At 39.5% G+C, this 20,516-nt stretch overlaps 2 protein-coding genes across 15 annotated transcripts in view; both read right to left on the bottom strand.

Moving 5' to 3' along the window:
* Window positions 1-20,516, bottom strand: part of ELF2 (E74 like ETS transcription factor 2) — a 99,748-nt gene that overhangs the window by 54,434 nt on the left and 24,798 nt on the right. For 9 of the 14 annotated variants that reach the window (XR_002642207.3, XM_089911494.1, XM_089911493.1 and 6 more), the window contains 2 exons: window positions 19,074-19,312; window positions 1,366-1,531 (listed from right to left, as the gene is read on the bottom strand). Coding sequence is in view for 9 of the 14 variants with exons in the window: in XM_089911494.1 (XP_089767620.1) it covers window positions 1,366-1,531; window positions 19,074-19,145 (238 nt within the window). In the remaining 5 variants the exon portion in view is untranslated. Of the gene's footprint in view, window positions 1-271; window positions 403-1,365; window positions 1,532-4,058; window positions 4,222-19,073; window positions 19,313-20,516 lie in introns of those variants that run through there. The other 5 variants (XM_089911495.1, XM_089911496.1, XM_089911497.1 and 2 more) reach the window with 5 other exon arrangements.
* Window positions 4,228-15,933, bottom strand: LOC111164825 (large ribosomal subunit protein uL4-like). The gene is given in 6 exon segments (XM_022554746.3): window positions 4,228-12,733; window positions 12,735-12,878; window positions 13,074-13,821; window positions 13,824-14,031; window positions 15,141-15,282; window positions 15,857-15,933. Coding segments are annotated over 6 exon segments (1,614 nt in total). The 3' UTR covers window positions 4,228-12,438.

Here is a 20,516-nt window from a genome sequence, read left to right as displayed (position 1 = left end):
AAAGTTTCCGATTTGCTACCAAAATCAGTCTTCCCTTTTTTTTTTTTTTTTTTTTTGGATCAAAACATTTTCCAGAAATTTCAATCAGTTCTACTTTCTTCATTCAACTTAAGCTATCATACTTTTTTCTTGTCCCATTAGTTTTCTATTTAGTTATGCTCCTATAATAAAATCAGTTACAATGTCTACTTCAAGATATCATCCTGCATAATACTTTTGTGAGTTCTTCTTATTCTCTTCCTCAAGAAGAAAATTCATCTCTACCACTAACCTTCTAGCTTCGGACTGGAAAGCTGTCCAAACTCTCAAAAGAAAACATACGTTATCTTCCTGCCACTTGCACTGGAAATCAAGTACCACTCCAGACTACAGTCACAAAGGCTTTATGAAGTGTTTAGCCACCTGTTTCGATAAAATGACTTGATTAGCACTGCACGTGGTGGGGTTTGCTGGCACTGTTGTCATCACCGCTCCGAAGAGCAAGGTAACTTCCAACCCCTCAGCTCAACCAAAAAAAAAAAAAGAACTAGGGAGTGCTACTGGGCCTCAACAAGCAGAAAGGCATCAAATACACAAAATTTTTAATCATGAGACTTTGCTGCATTTAAAGAAATGTATCTAAAGTATTAAGAATTTTTATTAGGATTGTAAACCAAACATAAGGATTCTTTTTCTCTATTAACTGATACAGATAAATTTAATGTTCATTATTATAAAATTGTCACTATAATCCTTCTGGTAAAAAACTCTTTTTTCTTTATGGTCAATGGCAAAAACGAAAAGGCTTCTCCAAGAATTATACACACTAATGCCCAACTAAACAAACAGTTATCTCGCCACAGACGTACTGAAATACCAAAATTTCTAAGAAGACAAAAAGGGAAGAGGAATCTGATAGACTACGACAAAGATGCTTCCGACCTAGGAAAAAAGAAATCATACTGCTCCGGTGTTGGTTAAAAGAAACTCTAATCTACGACGGAATGAGAATACCGTATTTATTTTTTGAATTAAAAAAAAATCTAGTATACTAGTCTATTGACTTCTTCTACAAATAAATAACAACTAGTCAATATTTCCACTCCCAGAAAAAAAAAATGACAAAAATAGTTTTATTATTATGGGTCTGTAATTTTGTCCTCAGGGTCCGTGATGTGAGACTCTGTTGGACTTCAAAGAATTATAATGTAGAACTTTATATATATATATAAATTCCCTTAAACAAGAGATATTTCCCTTGTTTCCAAGCTATACTAAATAGCATTAAAAAGAGGTTTTTCGGTATATTATTCAATTGGCAATAGTAACGTTGACACTTACAAAATGAGAAAGTTATAAATAATGAACATTTAATGAGATGTCTACCTGTTTCCACATTCTCGGTCTCAACTTCTTGTTCTTCTGCCACATCTTGCATCATATAAGTCTCATCGTCATAAACCAGAACCTGGGCTGCATAGCCCTGCTCTAATCTGGCACCTGGAACTGGCTCCACAATCACTGCTGGATATTCAGAAACCTTCCCACTTTCCTACAAGAGCAAATTTAAAAAACAATCAACCTCTTTATTCACAAATTCTGGATGCACTTATAAATCCTTGAGTTCATATAGTCTCAAGGAGTTCAAACGAGTGTCACGTATTATAAATATGAATGTAAAAACCAAAGCGAGAGATGAGAAGGGCTAGTTTTAATCATCTTTTCACGTCTCAAGAGGTGAGACATATATTAAACATTTTAAATAATCAGGGCTTCAGGATTAAGATGGCAAATTAGAAACATGCATATAATTTCACTCTCTCATGAAAGCCCACTAAAATGCTATAAAAGACTTTTTCAGACATAAACTCGTAAGAAGGGATAAGAGCAACAAAATCTTGAAAGACTGAGAGTGGATGGATGAATATTATTAAGTGGTTTAGCAGACCCAGGAAAGCCAAATCATAGCCTGGCAGCAAAAACTAAATGAGACACAACACACTTTACACTGGAGAATCCACAGAAGGCAATACCAATTCCTTCTGGAAACAGAGGAGCAGGAGGTGACGGACAAAGAAGAGGGGGGTTAAAGCAAGGAAGATTCCAGGAAAGTTGTCTGAAAAGCACTTTTATTCCTAGACCTGCTCCCTCCTCCATGATGCTAGACAACGGGCCCTTCCCCACCTCAGCAGAAGACTGGAGAGTTACGTTCTGGAGAGAGAAAAACAAGAGCATCTTTGAGGTATAAAGGCACATTTGCTAGTATCAGTGCTGTACCAAAAATAGAGTTCCCAATCAGCTTTTTCGTCCTCCACCTTTAATCATGAGCAGACAGCCAGGTATTACTGTCACCCAAGGAAACACCCAAGGAAACGCCTCTAACACAAAACATGTCATTTACATACATATACATTTATATATTCATATTTTTCACAGAGGTAAGAGAAGCTATATCCATAAAACAGGAACAGAATACAATTTAATAAAGAACATTAAAAAAATAAAGAGTTCTTAGAAATTAAAAACACAATAGCTGAAATGAAAAAAGAGGCATGGAGAATAAAATTGAGGCAAGTCTTCCAGGAACCAGAGTAAAAAAGATATAGGAGAGAAGCGGGGGGCTTCCCTGGCAGTCCAGCGGTTAAGAATCTGCCTTCCAATGCCAGGGACACAGGCTCAATCCCCGGTCGGGGAACTAAGATCCCACGTGCCGCGGGGCGGCTAAGCCCGCGCTGCAACTACTGAGCCCACGCCCCACAAGGAGAGAGCCCACACTCAGCAACTACTGAGCCCGTGTGCCACAACTAGAGAGAAGCCCACACGGCACAACGAAGAGCCTGTGCACCACAGTGAAAGATCCCGCGTGCCTCAACTAAGACCTGACGCAGCCAAAAATAAATACATTAAAAAACAAAAAAAAGACTGCTCTTCAAATGCAGGGGCTGTCGGTTCAATTCCTGGTCAGGGAACTAGGATCCCACATGCCTCGGGGCAAAAAAAAACCCAAAAAGTCACAGGGAGAGAAACAGGAACACTATTAGAGGACCAGTCCAGGAGGACCGATATCTGAATAACAGGAGTTGCAGAGACGGGGGCGGGGGAGGTTGGAAGGAAATGAAAGAATTGCAGAAATTTTCCTAGGGCTGAAGGATGTGAGCTGCCCATTTGAAAGGGTCTACCAAGTGTTCAGTATAAACAAATAAAGAATGAGACCTACACTGAGGCACACCATTGTGAAATATCACAATCAGGGAACAAAACGAAGATTCCATAAGATTCCTGAAAGAAAATACAGGTCACATACAAAGAATCAGGACTCAGACTGCAGTCTTCTCAACGGTCACATTGGAAGGAAGATGACAATGGAGACATTTCTTCAAAATTATGAAGGAAAATTATTTCCAACCGAGGATTCTTCACCCAAACCATCTTATGAAAGTAACATAAAGATATTTTCTCAGACATAAAAGACCTCAAAATGTTTACCCTTCCATGCATCTTTTCTCAAGAAGCAACTGGAGAGAGTATTCCGCCACAAAAGTAAATGTTTAGTAAAGACGATAACTTAGGGTACAGAATATAGAAGATCCAATATGGGAGAGAGACGATAGTAACCTTTCGGAGGACTGGATTGTGAAGAGAAGTTCCAGGATGCCAGCTGTGCACTGGATTTAAAGGGCAACTAGTTCAGTCGTAGTGACGTGACTCCTGAAACTGTCATCACCAAGACAACCACTGACATTGTTCCTAAGGACAGGATGCCCAGGTAGGCCTGCTCCAGACTTTTATTTGTATCTGGCTTGTCTTGATGTACCTACTCACTCCACCTTGCCTTACTTCCTGGATCAGCTGAGACCACTCATTTTCACCTCCCAGATGAGGTAAAGATTCTGCTTTACTCAATTGCTAAGTGTTGCAAGACCACAGAGGGCTCAGAATCCAAAAATAAAGATCAGCACTCTTCCCGTGTGACCATATACTTGCTGAACAAGCCTGCAATACCCAGCCCATACTAGAGCAATGACAGGTGCCTGACCAAGATGGCGTCCTATCAACTCATTACGCTGCTTAATGATTACCTGAGTAGGAACTCCTCAAGCTCAGTGAACCTGCCGCCTGACTAGTCAGCTTGTTTCCTGGAAGCTTTCGTCTAACTATGGTAATGCTGCCCCTTCCTCACTCGGTTAGCTTAGCACACTATTCATCTTTTCAAAGTAAACGGTACATCCACAGACAGTAAAACTGTAAAGAAAAGTAAAAGAACGGAAACACATTAAGTCAGGATAATGGCACCTCTGGGAACAGGGATGGGGACAGGAGGTGCGGCACACTTAGTATTCTAAAATACTAATAATTACTAGTATTACTAATACGAAAATACTAAGTACTAATAACCTAAAATACTAGTAATTTCTACTTTTTAACCTGAGCAATAGGTAACATGTCCTCTTTTTGTTATCCTTAAGTTGAAACATACATATTTTATACACTCTTGTTTTGTATAACACATTGCACAAAATTTTTAAATAAACTACAAAACATAGATACAGTGACTTTTAAAAAAGCCAGTACACACTGAATATTAACCTTGAATTTCCTACTCTGTATAAGGCAAAGGATGAGTCCAACTTGCTAACATTAGAAAAAAATTCTTTTTCACAAATGGGGTACACTGACAGTTGAATCTTCATTCATGCTCCTTGATCAGCTTTATAATCACAGCCCACAGCCAGTACCACCCAGCTAAACAACAGCTATTAAAGAGAAGCATGGGATAGGTAAAAACTGACGAGGTCTCCACTCATCAGAAACTCAGGAGGCAACATCATGAGCAGCATTTAAACTAGTACTGACCCAAGCAATGAATATTTACATACAGTGCAAGGGACTTATAACTTCTTTCATTCTTCTAAAATCTAATAGTATTTTTAATAGTAACATTAATCTCAGATTATCTTCTACTGTGAACTCCCCCACCCACACCCAACCAGTAGGAAATAGATTTTCTAAACTGTGAAATACTTGAGGACTAGAATTCTGTACAGGCCAATCCCTCTATCTATACTCTCTTCCCCACCAACTAGGATTGTGGACCCATTCCTTAGTTGGGTTTTGTCTTGTTTCAATATTTCTATGGTTCCTTGCCTTTAACCATAAAAAAAAGCAAAAATCTTTATTAAAAATGTTCAACTCTTCTCTCTTTTAAATGAACTCCAGATCTTTGCTTCTTATTCCTGTACACACCTCTGAAAAAAATAGTCTAACTCCTTGACGCCTTATCTGCATATACCTTGTATTATAGATTCTACCGCCTCATTGATACTACTCTCTCAAAATGTCAGTAAGGACCAAACTCTATTTCAGTTTTCATCCTCCTTTACCTTTTTCTGCAGACTCTTATACACTGACCAGCTCCTCATTTCTTTAAAATTAATTAATTAATTAATTAATTTTATTTTGGGCTGTGTTGGGTCTTCGTTGCTGTGCGCGGGCTTTTTCTAGTCGCGGCGAACGGGGGCTACTCTTTGTTGCGGTGCGTGGGCTTCTCATTGCAGTGGCTTCTCTTGTTGCGGAGCACGGGCTCTAGGTGTGTGGGCTTCAGTAGTTGTAGCATGCAGGCTCTGTAGTTGTGGCTCGCGGGCTCTAGAGCGCAGGCTCAGTAGTTGTGGCGCACGGGCTTAGTTGCTCCGCGGCATGTGGGATCTTCCTGGACCAGGGCTCGAACCCATGTCCCCTGCATTGGCAGGCGGATTCTTAACCACTGCACCACCAGGGAAGGTCCAACCAGCACCGCATTTTAAAAATTCTTTCTTTCATCGTTTTTGTTCTCTTTCTACCACGCTGCTTTTAAGCATCTCCTCTTGACTCTTCTTCCATTCCCAGTGACTCAAATGTAGCCACATTACCAAGGTTCTGTCCTCAGCACCTCCTTTCTCTTTACTCTGTACTACCTTCCCAGGCAAGCCCACCCGTTCTTACGGTTTCAAATAGCACGTCTGTACTAACAATTACTAAATATCTATCTTCTACCCTGGCCCATCTCCTGAACTCCAGAACCAAATTTTAAATTACCAACTTAACATCATTATAGGAACGTTCAGCCAATACTTCAAACTTAACATGTCTAAATGGAACAAATTATCAACATCTCTCCCTGTTCCCCCACCCTGTGTTCTTCTCTAAACCTCAGTTTCTTCATATTTAAAAAAGAGGTTACAATAATAACTCATACCTCACGAAGTCCCTTGAAAATTAAATGCCACAAAGTACTCAGCACAGTGTCTAGCACAAAGTAAGTACTCAACTAGTGATATCCATCATTACACTGTAACCATAGTAAAAGTATTTAAACCTACTACTTGCTCTCAACTTTGGAGGGCATCTTTTCACATTACAATCAGAATTTTTTGTATTACTTCTTTATACAAAAAGTTTTCATGAATACCCTTTTGTCTTAAAGGAAAGCTGAACATACTAAACAACGGTTTTTAACATTCTGTGAAATATAACCCTCAACCTACCTGTTAAGGGTTGATCTGTGTCTCCTAAAAGATGCTGAAATCCTAACCCCCAAATACTGATTCACTGATTCAAGTCAGTGAATCTGAGACGATCTGAAAATAGGGTCTTTGCAGATGATCCAGTTAAGATGGGATCATAGGATGAGCCCTAATCCAACATGACTCCGTCTTTATGACAAGGGGAAATTTGGACACAGAGAGATACGTACAGAGGGGAGACAATGTCACAGGGAGAACATCATATACAAACCAAGGAACACCTGGAGCTACCAAAAGCTAGGAGAGAGGCATGGAAGAGTCTCTCTCACAGCCCTCAAAAAGAACCAACTCTGCCAAACCTTGTTTTCAAACTTCTAGCCTCCAGAACTGCGAGACAGCAAATATGTACTGTCCCCAGAAGTGAAAGTGTCCGTGATTTTTGCTGAAATTACCTCCCACTGTCTGTCCAACTCCTTTTCATCCACTCAGCACACAGTTCCAGGGAGTCTTCTACAATCCCCTAATCTGAATCAATTTTTCCATACCAAGTACTTCCATGACAAGTCGTTTACCTATTATTACCACTCTGCATTACCCTGTATTATCATTACCTGTTTACAGATCCAACTCCTTGAAAAGATAAGAAGATGATGGAGAGCAAGAGTCCATTTTTATATCAAATCCATTTTTATATCAAGTCAACTTCTATATCCTCCTCAACAATACGTACCTCATATAAACTAAACTGGCATTTAAGTATTTGTAGCTTGGTTCAAAGAAAGATAAAGCTCGATAAATTTTAATATTAACAGTTACTCATAAATTCAACACCTGCTAATCTATGATGGCGAGTAACTTCATGAGCTTTTTTCTGCCAAACGATAGGGGCCAGTGGCCACTGCACAGAGATATGCAGGTAATTACTGCTTTGCACTGTAGGCCGGAGTTAGCTATTTTTACTGGGGAAGAAGGGTGGAAAAGAAACGAACCGGGGGGGGAGGTCTTTGTTTTACAATAATATACTAAAAACTTACATCCACCAGGTTATTTTATTTAGGGTCACCACACTTGCCCAAGTCACCAAAATATGCAATGATTAAAATGCGTGAACGCTGCTTCAGCAGGCGTTGGCACAGCTTCCATAGCTCTCCATAAGCTAAGACTGTCAGAATTAGCAAATACAGACACAAGACACCCTTTTAAATGTGAATTTTGGATAAACAAATAATACGTCAAGAATGCCCCATGCAATATTTGGAACATACTTAAAGTAAAAAGTTAGGGCTTCCCCGGTGGCGCAGTGGTTGAGAGTCCGCCTGCCGATGCAGGGGACGCGGGTTCATGTTCCGGTCCGGGAAGATCCCACATACCGCGGAGCGGCTGGGCCCGTGAGCCATGGCCGCTGAGCCTGCACGTTCGGAGCCTGTGCTCCGCAATGGGAGAGGCCGCAACAGTGAGAGGCCCTCGTACCGCAAAAATAAAAATAAAAATAACAGTGACAAAAAAGAGAATAAATGAAAAAATAATAAAATAACAGTAACCAAAAAAAAAAAAAACCTTAAAGTCTATATGGGTAATTTAAAAAGAAATACCATTTGCATAATATAAAACTCGCAGGATAGTCTATCTCAACTAGTAAGTCATTTATTTTCAATCAACTTCACCTATTTTTAATCAAAAATACTTAGGGGGCTTCCCTGGTGGCGCAGTGGTTGAGAGTCCGCCTGCCGATGCAGGGGACGTGGGTTCGTGCCCCGGTCTGGGAGGATCCCACATGCCGCGGAGCGGCTGGGCCCGTGAGCCATGGCCGCTGGGCCTGCGCGTCCGGAGCCTGTGCTCTGCAAGGGGAGAGGCCACAACGGTGAGAGGCCCGCGTACCACAAAAAAAAAAAAAAAAAAATACTTAGGTATTTTTATGTAAATAAACTGCAGCCATTTTAAGTATACAGTTCTATGGATTTCCATAAATGTAGGATTTATGGAAATCCCTGTATGGACTTCCCTGTAACTACCAACACAATCAAGAAACAGAATACTTCTATCACCCGAGAAGGCTCCCTTGCATCCCCCGTACCAGTCAAACTCTCACAACTACCACCACCCACCACCTACTCCCCCATCCAACCACCTGCCCACATGGGCAACCGCCAATCCTTCTATCCCTATAAATTTTCCTTTTCTATAATTTCATATGTATGGAATCAACGGTCTGGGCTCTTCTGTATCTGAGTTCTTTAAATTAGCATAATGCTAAGATTTATACACGTCATTGCATATATCAGTAGATCATTTCTTTTTATTGCTGAGAATCCCACTGTATTGACAGACCTCTCTTCGTATGGCTGTAATGCTCCTATTAATGCCTTGCTATCCCCCTCCCTTCCTTTCCATTCCATATCTACTTACAAATCAAATTACCAGATCATATGGTAATAGTATATTTAGTTTTAAAATGACTGTCGAATTATTTTCCAAAGCAGGTATATTGTTTTACATCCCCACTAGCAATGTGTGAGAGTTCCAGCTGCTCTACATCCTCTCCAAACACGCTATCGCTCTGGAATTTTCACCGCTCTATGATAAGCATGTAGTAGTATCTCCTTGTGTTTTCACTTTGTGTTTCCCTGATGGCTAATAATACTGGGCATTTTAAAGCGTGCTTGGGGCTTCCCTGGTGGTCCAGTGGTTAAGAATCCGCCTTCCAATGCAGGGGATGTGGGTTCGATCCCTGGTCAGGGAACTAAGAGCCCACATGCTGCCGGGCAACTAAGCCCACACGCCGCAACTACAGAGCCCACGCGCTCCGGAGACCGCGAGCAGCAACTAAGACCCAACGTAACCAAAGATAAAATAAATAAATATTTTAAAAATAAAATAAAGTGTGCTTATTGGCCATTCGTATAATTATCTGTTCAAATCTTTTCCCCAGTTTAATGTATTATCTCCAACTTATTATTATATAAGTCCTTTTATAAGTCCTTCTATAAAAGGACTTATATTCCCTAAACACTTGGCAGAGCAAGAAAGCCATTTAGCTCTGTAATTTTCTTTGCAGGAAAGATCTTGACTAGAAATTCAACTTATTTAAAAGATAGAGGGCTAGGACTTCCCTGGTAGTCCAGTGGTTAAGACTCCATGCTCCCAATGCAGGAGGTACGGGTTTGATCACTGGTCAGGGAACTAACATCCTGCATGCTGCACTGGCATGGCCACCAAAAACAAAACAAAACAAAAGAAAAAAAGAAAAAAAAAAGGATAGAGGGCTATTCAGGCTTGCTTTTCCTTTTGGAATGACTTTCGAGGAATTGCACCATATCATCTAAGTTGGCAACTTACTGGCATAAAGTTGTTCATAATATTTAGTATCTATAGTAATGTATCTTTCATTCCTAGTATTAGTAAATTTTGCCTTCTGTTTTTTTTCTTGTGCAGTCTACTTAGAGATTTATTAATTTTATTGATCTTTTCAAAGGATGAGCTTCTGGTTTAATTTCTCTATTGTTTGCCCACTTTCTACTTCATTGATTTATTTTTATTTTTCTCTTCTTTCTACTTACTTTGGGTTTGATTTTATCTTCATATTCTAGCTTGCTGAGGTGAAACCTTAAGATTGATTTTCCTTTTCTAACATAAATATTTGAAGCTACAAATTTCCCTCTAAGCACTGCTTTAGCTGCGTTCCTCAAATTTGATATACTGCGTTTTCATTTTCATTCAGTTTGAATATTTTCTAATTTCTCTTGTGATTTATTCTTTAATCCACGGGTTATATAAAAGTGGGCTGTTCAATACGCAAATATTCACAAATTTTGCAAGCAGGGACTTCCCTGGTGGTCCAGTGGTTAAGACTCTGCGCTTCCACTACAAGGGGCCAAGGTTTGATTGCTGGTCAGGGAACTGAGATCCCGCATGCTGCGTGGTATGGCCAAAAAAAAACACTGCAAGAAAATTTTTGTTAATTTCTAATATAATCCTGCTTTGGTCACACAACTTTCTCTATATGATTTCAATCCTTTAAAAGTTTGTTAAATTACTGAGACGTGTAGCCCAGCATATGATCTTGGCTTACTGTCCAAGTGCACTTGAAATGAATACATGCCGTTAGGCACAGTGTTCCATAAATGTCCATTAGGTGAAGTTAGTTGATAATGTTATTCAAGTTTTTGATATCCTCATTGATCTTCTAATTGATCTATCAATTACTGAAAGAGGAATGCTGCAAACTCTAATACTGTGGATTTATCTGTTTCTTCTTTCAGTTCTCTCAGTTTATGCTTTATGTATTTTGAAGCTCTAATCTTGAGTGCATACCTATTTAGGGTTAAGTCTTCTTGAGAAGATGGTCCTTCTATAATTTATGAAATGTCTACCTTTATCCCTGGTAACAGTCTTGTCCTAAAACCACTTCAAACTTTTTTATGATTAATATTTGCATGGTATTATCTATATCTATACTTTCACTTTTAAACTGTGGTTATACTTAAAATGAATTTCTTGTATGAAACATAAATAGGTTTGGCTTTTTTTTTTAAACCCAATCTGCATTTTAAACAACATCTCCTTTTTTTTTTTTTTTAATATCTGCCTTTTAATTGGACTGTTTGGAATATTTATATTTAATATTATCACTAAAACAGGGTTTAAATCTACCTAACTGCTCTTTGTTATTTGTTTCATTTATTACTTGTTGCTTTTACTCTGTCTTCTTTTGAATTGAGTTTTTAGTAACCATTTTAATTCCATTTAATTTATAGATATTAATGGCTTACTATCTATACTTCTTTGCTTTGTTTTTTAGTGGTACTCTAGAACTTAAAATATGTTTCTTAACGTACCACAGTTTATATTAAAATAATGTTACTTTATGTTTTGCTTTCTGTTTTTTTTTTTGCGGTACGCGGGCCTCTCACTGCTGGGGCCTCTCACTGCTGTGGCCTCTCCCGTTGCGGAGCACAGGCTCCGGGTGCGCAGGCTCAGCGGCCATGGCTCACAGGCCTAGCCGCTCCGCCGGCATGTAGGATCTTCCCGGACCGGGGCACGAACCCGTGTCCCCTGCATTGGCAGGCGGACTCCCAACCACTGCGCCACCAGGGAAGCCCGCTTTACGTTTAACGTAAAAAGCTTACAGCAGTATCCTGTCATGTCCTGCCTCCCATCCTTTGTTCTACTGCTGTCATACATTTACTTCTTTTACTTCTTCACACTGTAAACCCCACAATTCACTGTTATTATTTTTGTCTTAAACAATTATCTTTTCAAAAAATTTAAAACTGATTTTAAAAAGTATTTTAGGGGCTTCCCTGGTGGCGCAGTGGTTGGGAGTCCGCCTGCCGATGCAGGGGACACGGGTTCGTGCCCCGGTCCGGGAGGATCCCACATGCCGCGGAGCGGCTGGGCCCGTGAGTCACGGCCGCTGAGCCTGCGCGTCCGGAGCCTGTGCTCCGCAGCGGGAGAGGCCACAACAGTGAGAGGCCCGCGTACCGCAAAAAAAAAAAAAAAAAAAAAAAAAAAAAGTATTTTATTTTCATCCACACATTAACCATTTCTCCAGCACTTTTCAATGCTTTATGTATACGTATGTTTTAATTTGGTATCATTTACCTTCTGCCTAAAGAACTTCTTTGAACATTTCTCACAACACACGTCTGCTGGTGATAAATTCAGCTTTGGGTCTGAGAAAAGCTTCACTTTGAAGGATATTTTCACTGGATGTATAATTGTAGGTTGACAAGTTTTATTTCTTCAGCAATTTAAGGAAGTCATTATCTTCTGACTTGCATAGTTTTAATAAAGATGTCTGTAGTCATTGTCTTTGTTCTTCTGTACGTAATGAGTTTTTTCCTCTGGAAGCTTTTTTCTTCCCCTCCCCCCATATTTCTCACTGCCTCTTTGATCAGGTCTTTATTCAAAATTAGCTGTCCAAAATGATTTGACCGTTACAGATTAAACAAATTTAAGTTTATGCAGCAGCCTTCTTTTCTTCTGTGGTGGGCTCCTTTTCTGCAGCCTTCTTTTCAACTGCTGGTTTCTTGGTCACTGCAGCCTTTTTTCCCACCAAAGGCTTCTTCTGCTTCTTAATGCCAACAGCTTTCTGTCCTTTCTTCCCCACCACAGGCGTCTTGCCTGGAAGCCCCTTCTCATCTGATTTGGCTTCTAGTGCTGCTGCTGCCCTATCCATCCGGATTTTGTGGTTCTTGGCCTGGAGAAGAATGGCGTTCCGGCGCATGGTCTTTGCATACGGGTTGAGCTTCAGTGACTCTCAGGTTTTTCAGGGGACTCTTCTTCGGGACTCTGTGATGAATCTTCTCACGTGGTGCTCGGAGGGCTCTTTGGATCTCTGGGCTTTTCAAGATTCTGCTAAGGTCTGTACTGAGCATCTTGTGCATGGGGAGGTTGTAGCTACTTTTTTTTTTTTTTTTTTGCGGTACGCGGGCCTCTCACTGTTGTGGCCTCTCCCGTCGCGGAGCACAGGCTCCAGACGCGCAGGCTCAGCGGCCGTGGCTCACGGGCCCAGCTGCTCCGCGGCATGTGGGATCTTCCCGGACCGGGGCACGAACCCGTGTCCCCTGCATCGGCAGGCGGACTCTCAACCACTGCGCCACCAGGGAAGCCCTGTAGCTACTCTTGAGGGGAGCAGCTTTACGCCAAGTGCCATACAGCTCATCTGACTTGCAGAAAGCACTTTCAGTCCAAATGCAGGAACGTAGCACATGCCCACCAGGAGCAAGTTTCAAAAGGTTCGGTTTGCTCACATTAGGCAGAGTAATTCCAGGGATGTTTCTGAAGGCCTTGATGATGCGCTCATTACAGACGACGCAAGGTCTCCTGCACTGGATACGGTGACCGTTTCTCATTTTGCTTTTGCCAGCTCTCATTCTCCGAGAGGCGTAGACCTTTCTGATACCATTCCAAGCCTTAAGCTTCTTCAGAAGCAAAACAGCCTGCTTGGTCTTCTTGAAGCCTTCAACTTTGTCTTCAGCCACCAAAGGAAATTCAGGAACTTCCTCAACACGATGACCTTTAGACACAACCAGCGCTGGTAACGCTGAGGCAGCCAGTGCAGAGCAGATGGCGTATCGCTTCTGCATTATGTTCACTCTGCGGTGCCAACGTCGCCAGGTCTCGGCGGGCACAAACACGTGGCCCCCGCGACACATATTTTCAAAAGCACCCTGGCCAGAGTGGTGAGTCCCGCCACTTCGAACTCTGGGAATTCGAGCCACAGCTCTGCCAGTATCCCAAGATTCAGCACTGGTTCGATGACCTGCTAATTCACTGACAGCACAGGGCTGTGCTGTTTTTGCACAAGTTGGTGCAAAGTTCACAGTATCTGGTCAAATCAGAGCTTGAACACAGCAGGCAAAGTGACATTTGTGCCAGATGGCTCCCCGTTTTCGGAGTACACGGATATCAGTGGGTGAGCACACACCACGGCGGGGAGGGGAGGAGGCCACGCTCCTCTCAACCCAGCGGCTCCCAAAGGAAAAGCTCTCTGGAAGCTTTTAAGATTTTCTTTCTGAAATTGGCTCTCAGCAGTTTCATTATGATGTACCTAATAACGTACCAGTGTATTTGATACAGATGTACCAGTCTATTTGCTCTCTGCTTTATCCTGTTTAGGGTTTAAGTTTCTCAGATCTATGGGTTTATATTTTTCATCGAACTTGGAAATTTTTATAGCCATTATTTCTTCACATGTTTTTTCTGTTCTCTCATTCTGGTACTCCAATTACATTATGTTAGACAACTTGATATTGTCCCACAGGTAACCAAGTCATTGTTCTTTTTTTTTTTCTTTTTTCAGTTTTTCTCTCTGCGCTTCATAAAGTAGTTTCTATTGCCCTCTTCAAATTCACTGGTCTTTTCTTACACAGTACCAAAGTTATTTTTAATCTGATACAGTGAATTTTTCTTTTCATATAGTATATATTTTATATCTAGAAGTTTCATTTGGTTCTTCTATGCCATTTACACCTCTCCTCTGAGATTCATGTTTTCTTTACATTTCTTGAGCGTATTTATAATAGCTGTTTTGAAATCTTATCTGCTAATTTCATCATATCTACCATTTGTATTTGTTTTCATTGACAATTTTTTCTCCAAGTTGTATTATTCCTGCTTCCTTGCATTCAACATGATTGGGTATTTCATATGTAGAATTTACATTGTTGGGTATACTTTACATTGTTCTATTTTAATAACGTTTACTATGACAGATAGCTACATTACTTACGGATCAACTTTCAAGGCCTGTTTTTAAACCCCTTTTAGGGCAAGTCTGGACTCCCCTTTACTCTAGGGCTAGTTCAGCTCTACTGTAAGGCATGACTCTTCCAGAGTCTCCAATGAATGCCCTGGGCAGTTAACAAGGACCCTCCGACTCCAGCTGACTGGAACTCTAGGATCTCCCAGCCCTGAGTGAATTCTGCAGGTTTTTTTCAGTAAATTACTGAGTTTACACCATTCTGACCATTCTTTGCCTGGCTTCACAGAGTTTCATACTACACCTGGGGGCTCATTCAGCTGAAGACTAGGGGAACCCAAGGCTGAGTTCCGACATTCTTCCTCTGGGCAGCTTCTTCCTTTCAGATACTCTGCCCCTCAAATTAGTTGCATTAGCCTCTCCAAATTCCAAATTTTGTTTCCTCAACTCAGCGACACCGTCACACCCTGCTTGGATTCCTCCTTCCCACGCTGTGGTCCAGAAAGTGGCTCCAAGCAGTAAGTCAGCGCAACCACTTCTCTCTTCTCAGGAGGCACAGCCTTGCACTGCCTGTCGTCCAACTGTCTCAGTCCATTCGTGCTACGATAACAAAAGGCCGGACTAGGCGGCTGAGCAACCGCAGAAATTTATCGCTCACGGTCTGGAAGCTGGGAGTCCGAGATCAGGGCAGCAGCGTGACCAGGTGGGGGCCTTCTTCCAGGTCGTAGACTTCTTGGTGTACCCTCACGTGACAGAAGGGGCAAAAGATCCCTCTGGAGCCTTTTATAAAAGCTCTAACCCCATCCATAAGGGTTCCCCCCCCCATGACCTAATCACCCCCCTAAAGCCCTACTTCCGAATACCTTCCTAATAATCACCATCCTTGGAAGTCTGGATTCGACCTAGGAATTTCGTGGGGGTCACAAACATTCAGACCGTAGCCGCATGTCTCAGAACCGTGCTTTCATATGTTTTGTTCACTTTCCTAGTTGTTTATGGTGGGAGTATAAATCTGGTCTCAGTTATTCCATCACAGTGTGAAGCGGAAGAACTCCCAATCTTGTTTGTCTGGAAGCAGACGCCCTCTAAAACTTGCACTCATTGTGTTTTTTAAAATATACTTAAATCCTTTTTTATTTTTTCTGCATTAATTCCCCATTTCTACGAGACCTACCTGCTATATATTTCCTTTGCAAAAACTGCTCTGGCTCCTCCTTTATGTTTGCTCTTCCGTATAATCTTTAGGTCCATATGACCAACTTCCCCCAAACTTGCCCTAGCATCTGATAGAGATGGAATTAAATATAGAGGTTAATTGGAGGAAACTGACATCCTGCCTAATACTGACCCTTCTCGCTTCTCTTACCCAAATACGAAGTATATCTCTCTGTTTACTGAAGTCTACTTAAGTATCATTAATTAGTTTTCTTCAAACAAGTCCCATGTATCTTTTACATTTATTCCTCAACATTTTTTTGTTTATTTTCTGAAAGGGATCTTATTTTCCATGATCTCTTCTAATTACAGTCCTTACAAAAGAAAGCTAGATATTTTTATGTTAATTTTGTACCCACCAAACTACTAGGCACTCTTATTAGTTCTAGTGTGTTTTCGTGGATTCCCTTTGGTTTTCCCAGGTGGCAAATCATATTATCTGCAAATAATAATTTGGTCTCCTTTATAATATTTATATATTTTTTCATTATCTGGTCTGATTACAGGAAAATGCTAAATAATAGTAATGGTAGTGCACATACTGACTTTCTCTCCAACTTTAGAGAAAATACTCCAGTACTTCACCATTAAATAGGATTCTAGCTCTTGATTTTAAGTTTTTTTAATAATGTTAAGGAAATATACATCTATATTATTAAGAGTCTTTATCAGGATGAATACTGAATTTCATAAAATCCTATTTCATCAAGTATTTTATCCTAACATATCATATGGCATATTAGTAGGCGTATATATTATATTAATGGTTTTCTTAAAATTGAATTATCCCTATGTATCTAAATCCTATTTGGTAATTGGATTTTTTAATATATGACTGCATTTTATAAATTTATTATGATTTTATTTATGATTTTTGTATCTATACTCATTAGTAAGATTATCGTTTACTTTCTTTTGGTATCTTTGTCAGAAATAGAATTATCCTAATTTAATAAAATGTATTACTTTTATAAACAGTAATAAAGTTATAAAAAATAAAGCCTAAAAATCACTCACAACTCTCCAAACGCCCACCACTTCTCTTTTAATTAAAAAAAAATTTTTTTTTAATGGAGTATAGTTGATTTAAAATGTGTTGCCCGCCACTTTTTAAACATTTATTTTTTTCTTCAGATTCTGGAGCTATCGTAATAAAATCCCGACAGGCCATTTTTCCACCCCGCCCTACACTTTAGAGTATACACAGTTTAGATATATATTATACATACACTCCTGGATAGCTGCTTGTAAGACAAACTTCTATCTTTCAAATACCACTATCCCCAAAACTCACTTCGTAAAATCAGGAGACGTTTTAGATACCAGTGGTTTTCCTTTCTTGCAGGAATTCTCTTCCCCAAGTGTTTCTACAGCCCAATCCCTTATGCTGTTTAGGTCTAAACTAAAATGCCACCTCTTCAGAGAAGGCTTCCTTGTCCACCTAATTAAAATACCGCTACCAACTTTCCATCTCTCTCTAGCCCTGATTTATTCTTCATAACCACTCTGAAAATACTTTATCCCCAGTGCCCAGAAAAGTAACTGACATTCAGTAAGTGGTCAACTAATGTTTGTTGAAGGAACAAATGAACGAAAGTAAGTGGGCACCCACTTACTTGGGGATAATTTGAAGAAAAAGTCCCCAAGAATAGTTTCCTCCTTTCTGGTGCCACACTTCCTAAAATGCCTATGACAACCTTATAAGGCTACTGCATAAATCATTCATCAATAATGCCCTGGTAAAATTATTTCATTTATCAGATTCTTTCTTCCATAATAATCAGTTCTTCAAGCCTTGAACACCTGGGGTTCCATGTAAATGAAGAAAAGTATAGAGTCTTCCAGAAACAAGCTCGTACTCTTTTTCTCGTAATAGCAGTACCCAGTCAGCATATGGTAAATATATTCTGCCTACTGTTCTTGGCAGCTCCCCCCACAGAATTAAATACCAACGGAGTAAAACTATGGGGCAAAGAGAAAGTACTTGAAGAAGCAATAATTAGTCTGGGTGATATAGGAGGGGACAGAAATCCCGAGTCCCTCATTTCTTTGGAGAATCATACCTGGAAGTAATCATACAGAAAGTGAATCTTTAAGAAAGAAGTAGAAATTGATTATGAGAATAAAACATGTTCTTTAGCTGTGGCTAAAGACTTTGAACCAGTTTTCGATTCAAATACAACAGGAACATTTCAGTTACCCAGTCCACTGAAAACAAACCCACTGAATTTGCCCATAGCTATCCTGGAAGACTGCACAGACACCAAGCAAGCTAGAAGAAAAATCCAGATTCCAGAACACACAGCCTGACATCCTAACTTAAGTTTCTCAGTCATGGTACTAAGTACCAGTAAGAGCAGTATCTTTCACAGAATACAGAAAAAACAGATTTTTTAAATACAGTAAACTCTCCATTTTCTCATCTTATCTCTGACCAAATATTTGTCCATTATTGTGACAGCATTATTCCATTTTAATTTAGATACTTCCCAATAGTCAGTCTTTATTGAATGGTGGGAACAGAAGCCAGGCCCTGGAAGTCCATATATTTCTGGTACTGTTACTTTTCTACTCCCATCTCTTATTCTTTAATGTTATCTATAACAAAAAAAATAACCACATATGCGAAAGCTGCAAAATTCTTCAAGTATAAAATTTCAAATACTGAACTTCCTTTCTGATTTACCAATTATCTAAATTCTTAAGTATAAATAACATGATTAAAATATGATGGACTCCCATTAGATGTAATTACTAATTACTGAATTAGATGTAATAACCAAAAGACAAAGGTAACAGCTAAAGGAGATACAAAATTCTAAATTAAGATGAATGTAACTTAGGTGTTTAGGTACAGTATATGCCTATACACTCTCAAATCCAAAACAATGGATTCTGTTAGGAATTTAAATCTCTCGACTAGTACTACAGTGTTCTTTCTTTCAATTTTTTCCTCCCAGTTCATTCCAATATATGCAATGTTCCAACAACTCAGGCCCAGCAGTCCCTTCCTCAACCTTCTATTGCCTAATTACATGAGGACACATGACATACATACAGAGTCTCATGCATTGTACATTTCTCCTCTCAAATACCTGTTCCCCATTAAATTCAAAATCAGTTCATGCATTGATTTCTATGAACAAAACAGAAATGTAATACATTGGATGCCTAACCTCTTGATTTTCTACTCCACTGCTGGAAAGCTCCAAAACAGAACCTCCACTGTCAACTACTGCTGATGTCATTGTTTATTCCCTGAGGAAGCTTCAAACGCAATCAGTCGACGTAATTAAAGGTTCATGGATGATTGCCAGTGTTACAGGTTTGCACTGTCATGTTTTAAAAGTCCACAGAGAAGGAGTGGAGTAGATATCCAGAAATCCAGTCTTCTGAAGATGAATAACCAGAGAGCCTAAAAAGAGGAAGGATTGAAAAATTATTAAAAATATACAAAATGCATATAAAGCACAACCTATTTTGCATCCAACGTTTAACATTTTTGTAAACTGAAAGGAGATAGGCTTATACAGCCCTGTGTCAAAAGAGGGCAGTAATGAACATTCTGCTCAGAGTTGTCAAATTCGTGAACAATCTGAAGTAAGTTCTTACCAAGCTATTGCACATTGGTGACCTGATGACATTTACATTCTAAGAGATAAAATGTTATAACTTTCTCCCCTTATGAAGATGTACTATTATTCCTGAAATATTTTGGTAAAAATTCCTGAAATTAAAAAAAAAAATTTATGCACTGAAAACATAAAACGTGCTGGACCGAGACAACTTCCAAAATTATTCATCTATTTAACAAATTAAAAGATTTATTGGCTTGTAAATATTTCTTTTTTTTGACCGTGCCGCACACCGCGCAGCATGTAGGATCTTAGTTCCCCGACGAGGGATCGAATCCGTGCCCCCCCCCACCCCGCCCCGCCCCGCCCCGCCCCGCCGTTCAAAAGCACGGAGTCTGAACCACTGGACCACCAGGGAAGTCCCTGGTTTGTAAATGTTTCATTCGTCTTTGGCTCATTTGGTTTGTTTATATGAATAATTAATTAGAATTATCTTTTTTTTGCTATGGTAGCAATCTCATTTTGTGTTCACATTTTGAATACTCATACAAGGTCTATAAAATAGATTAATTTGAGTAACTTATACTTTCAGACAAAGTAGTTTGAAAATAAGGTCGTGAAATGACTTGGAATGACTTTAATATACTTTATCATTCTTTCCTCAATAATTTCTTTGCTATTGGTTCAAAATGCAGTATAGCAAAGGGTTTCAAGAAAACATAATTAAAGCTTTTTTCCCCTACTAGAGATGAATATCAGTATGTATATCACCTAGATTTATGCATTAGATTATCCTAATAATTCTAAAAAGTTACATTTTATTTGATTTTGTGTATGTTAAATATTTCATAGAGAAATTACAGAGATTTCTTTCTGACAGGATTTTTTTCCCACAAAAATTTAAGAATGCAGAAAAATTAAGCATATTTAGAGAGAAAAGAATAACCGTTTCTAATTAACCATTCCATTAATATGTGGCCTATATTAAATTTGAACACTGGTACCATACAGATATGGAAATAAAATATTAAAGAATTTCCATAA

The sequence above is a fragment of the Delphinapterus leucas genome, chromosome 5 (genome assembly GCF_059928025.1).
Source record: "Delphinapterus leucas isolate spDelLeu-1000000601 "Yukka" chromosome 5, BTC_Dleu_Yukka2, whole genome shotgun sequence".
NCBI classification, from domain to species: Eukaryota; Metazoa; Chordata; class Mammalia; order Artiodactyla; family Monodontidae; genus Delphinapterus; species Delphinapterus leucas.
The sequence above is the reverse complement of the archived record's forward strand: the minus strand, read 5'-3'. Positions and strand labels throughout refer to the sequence as shown.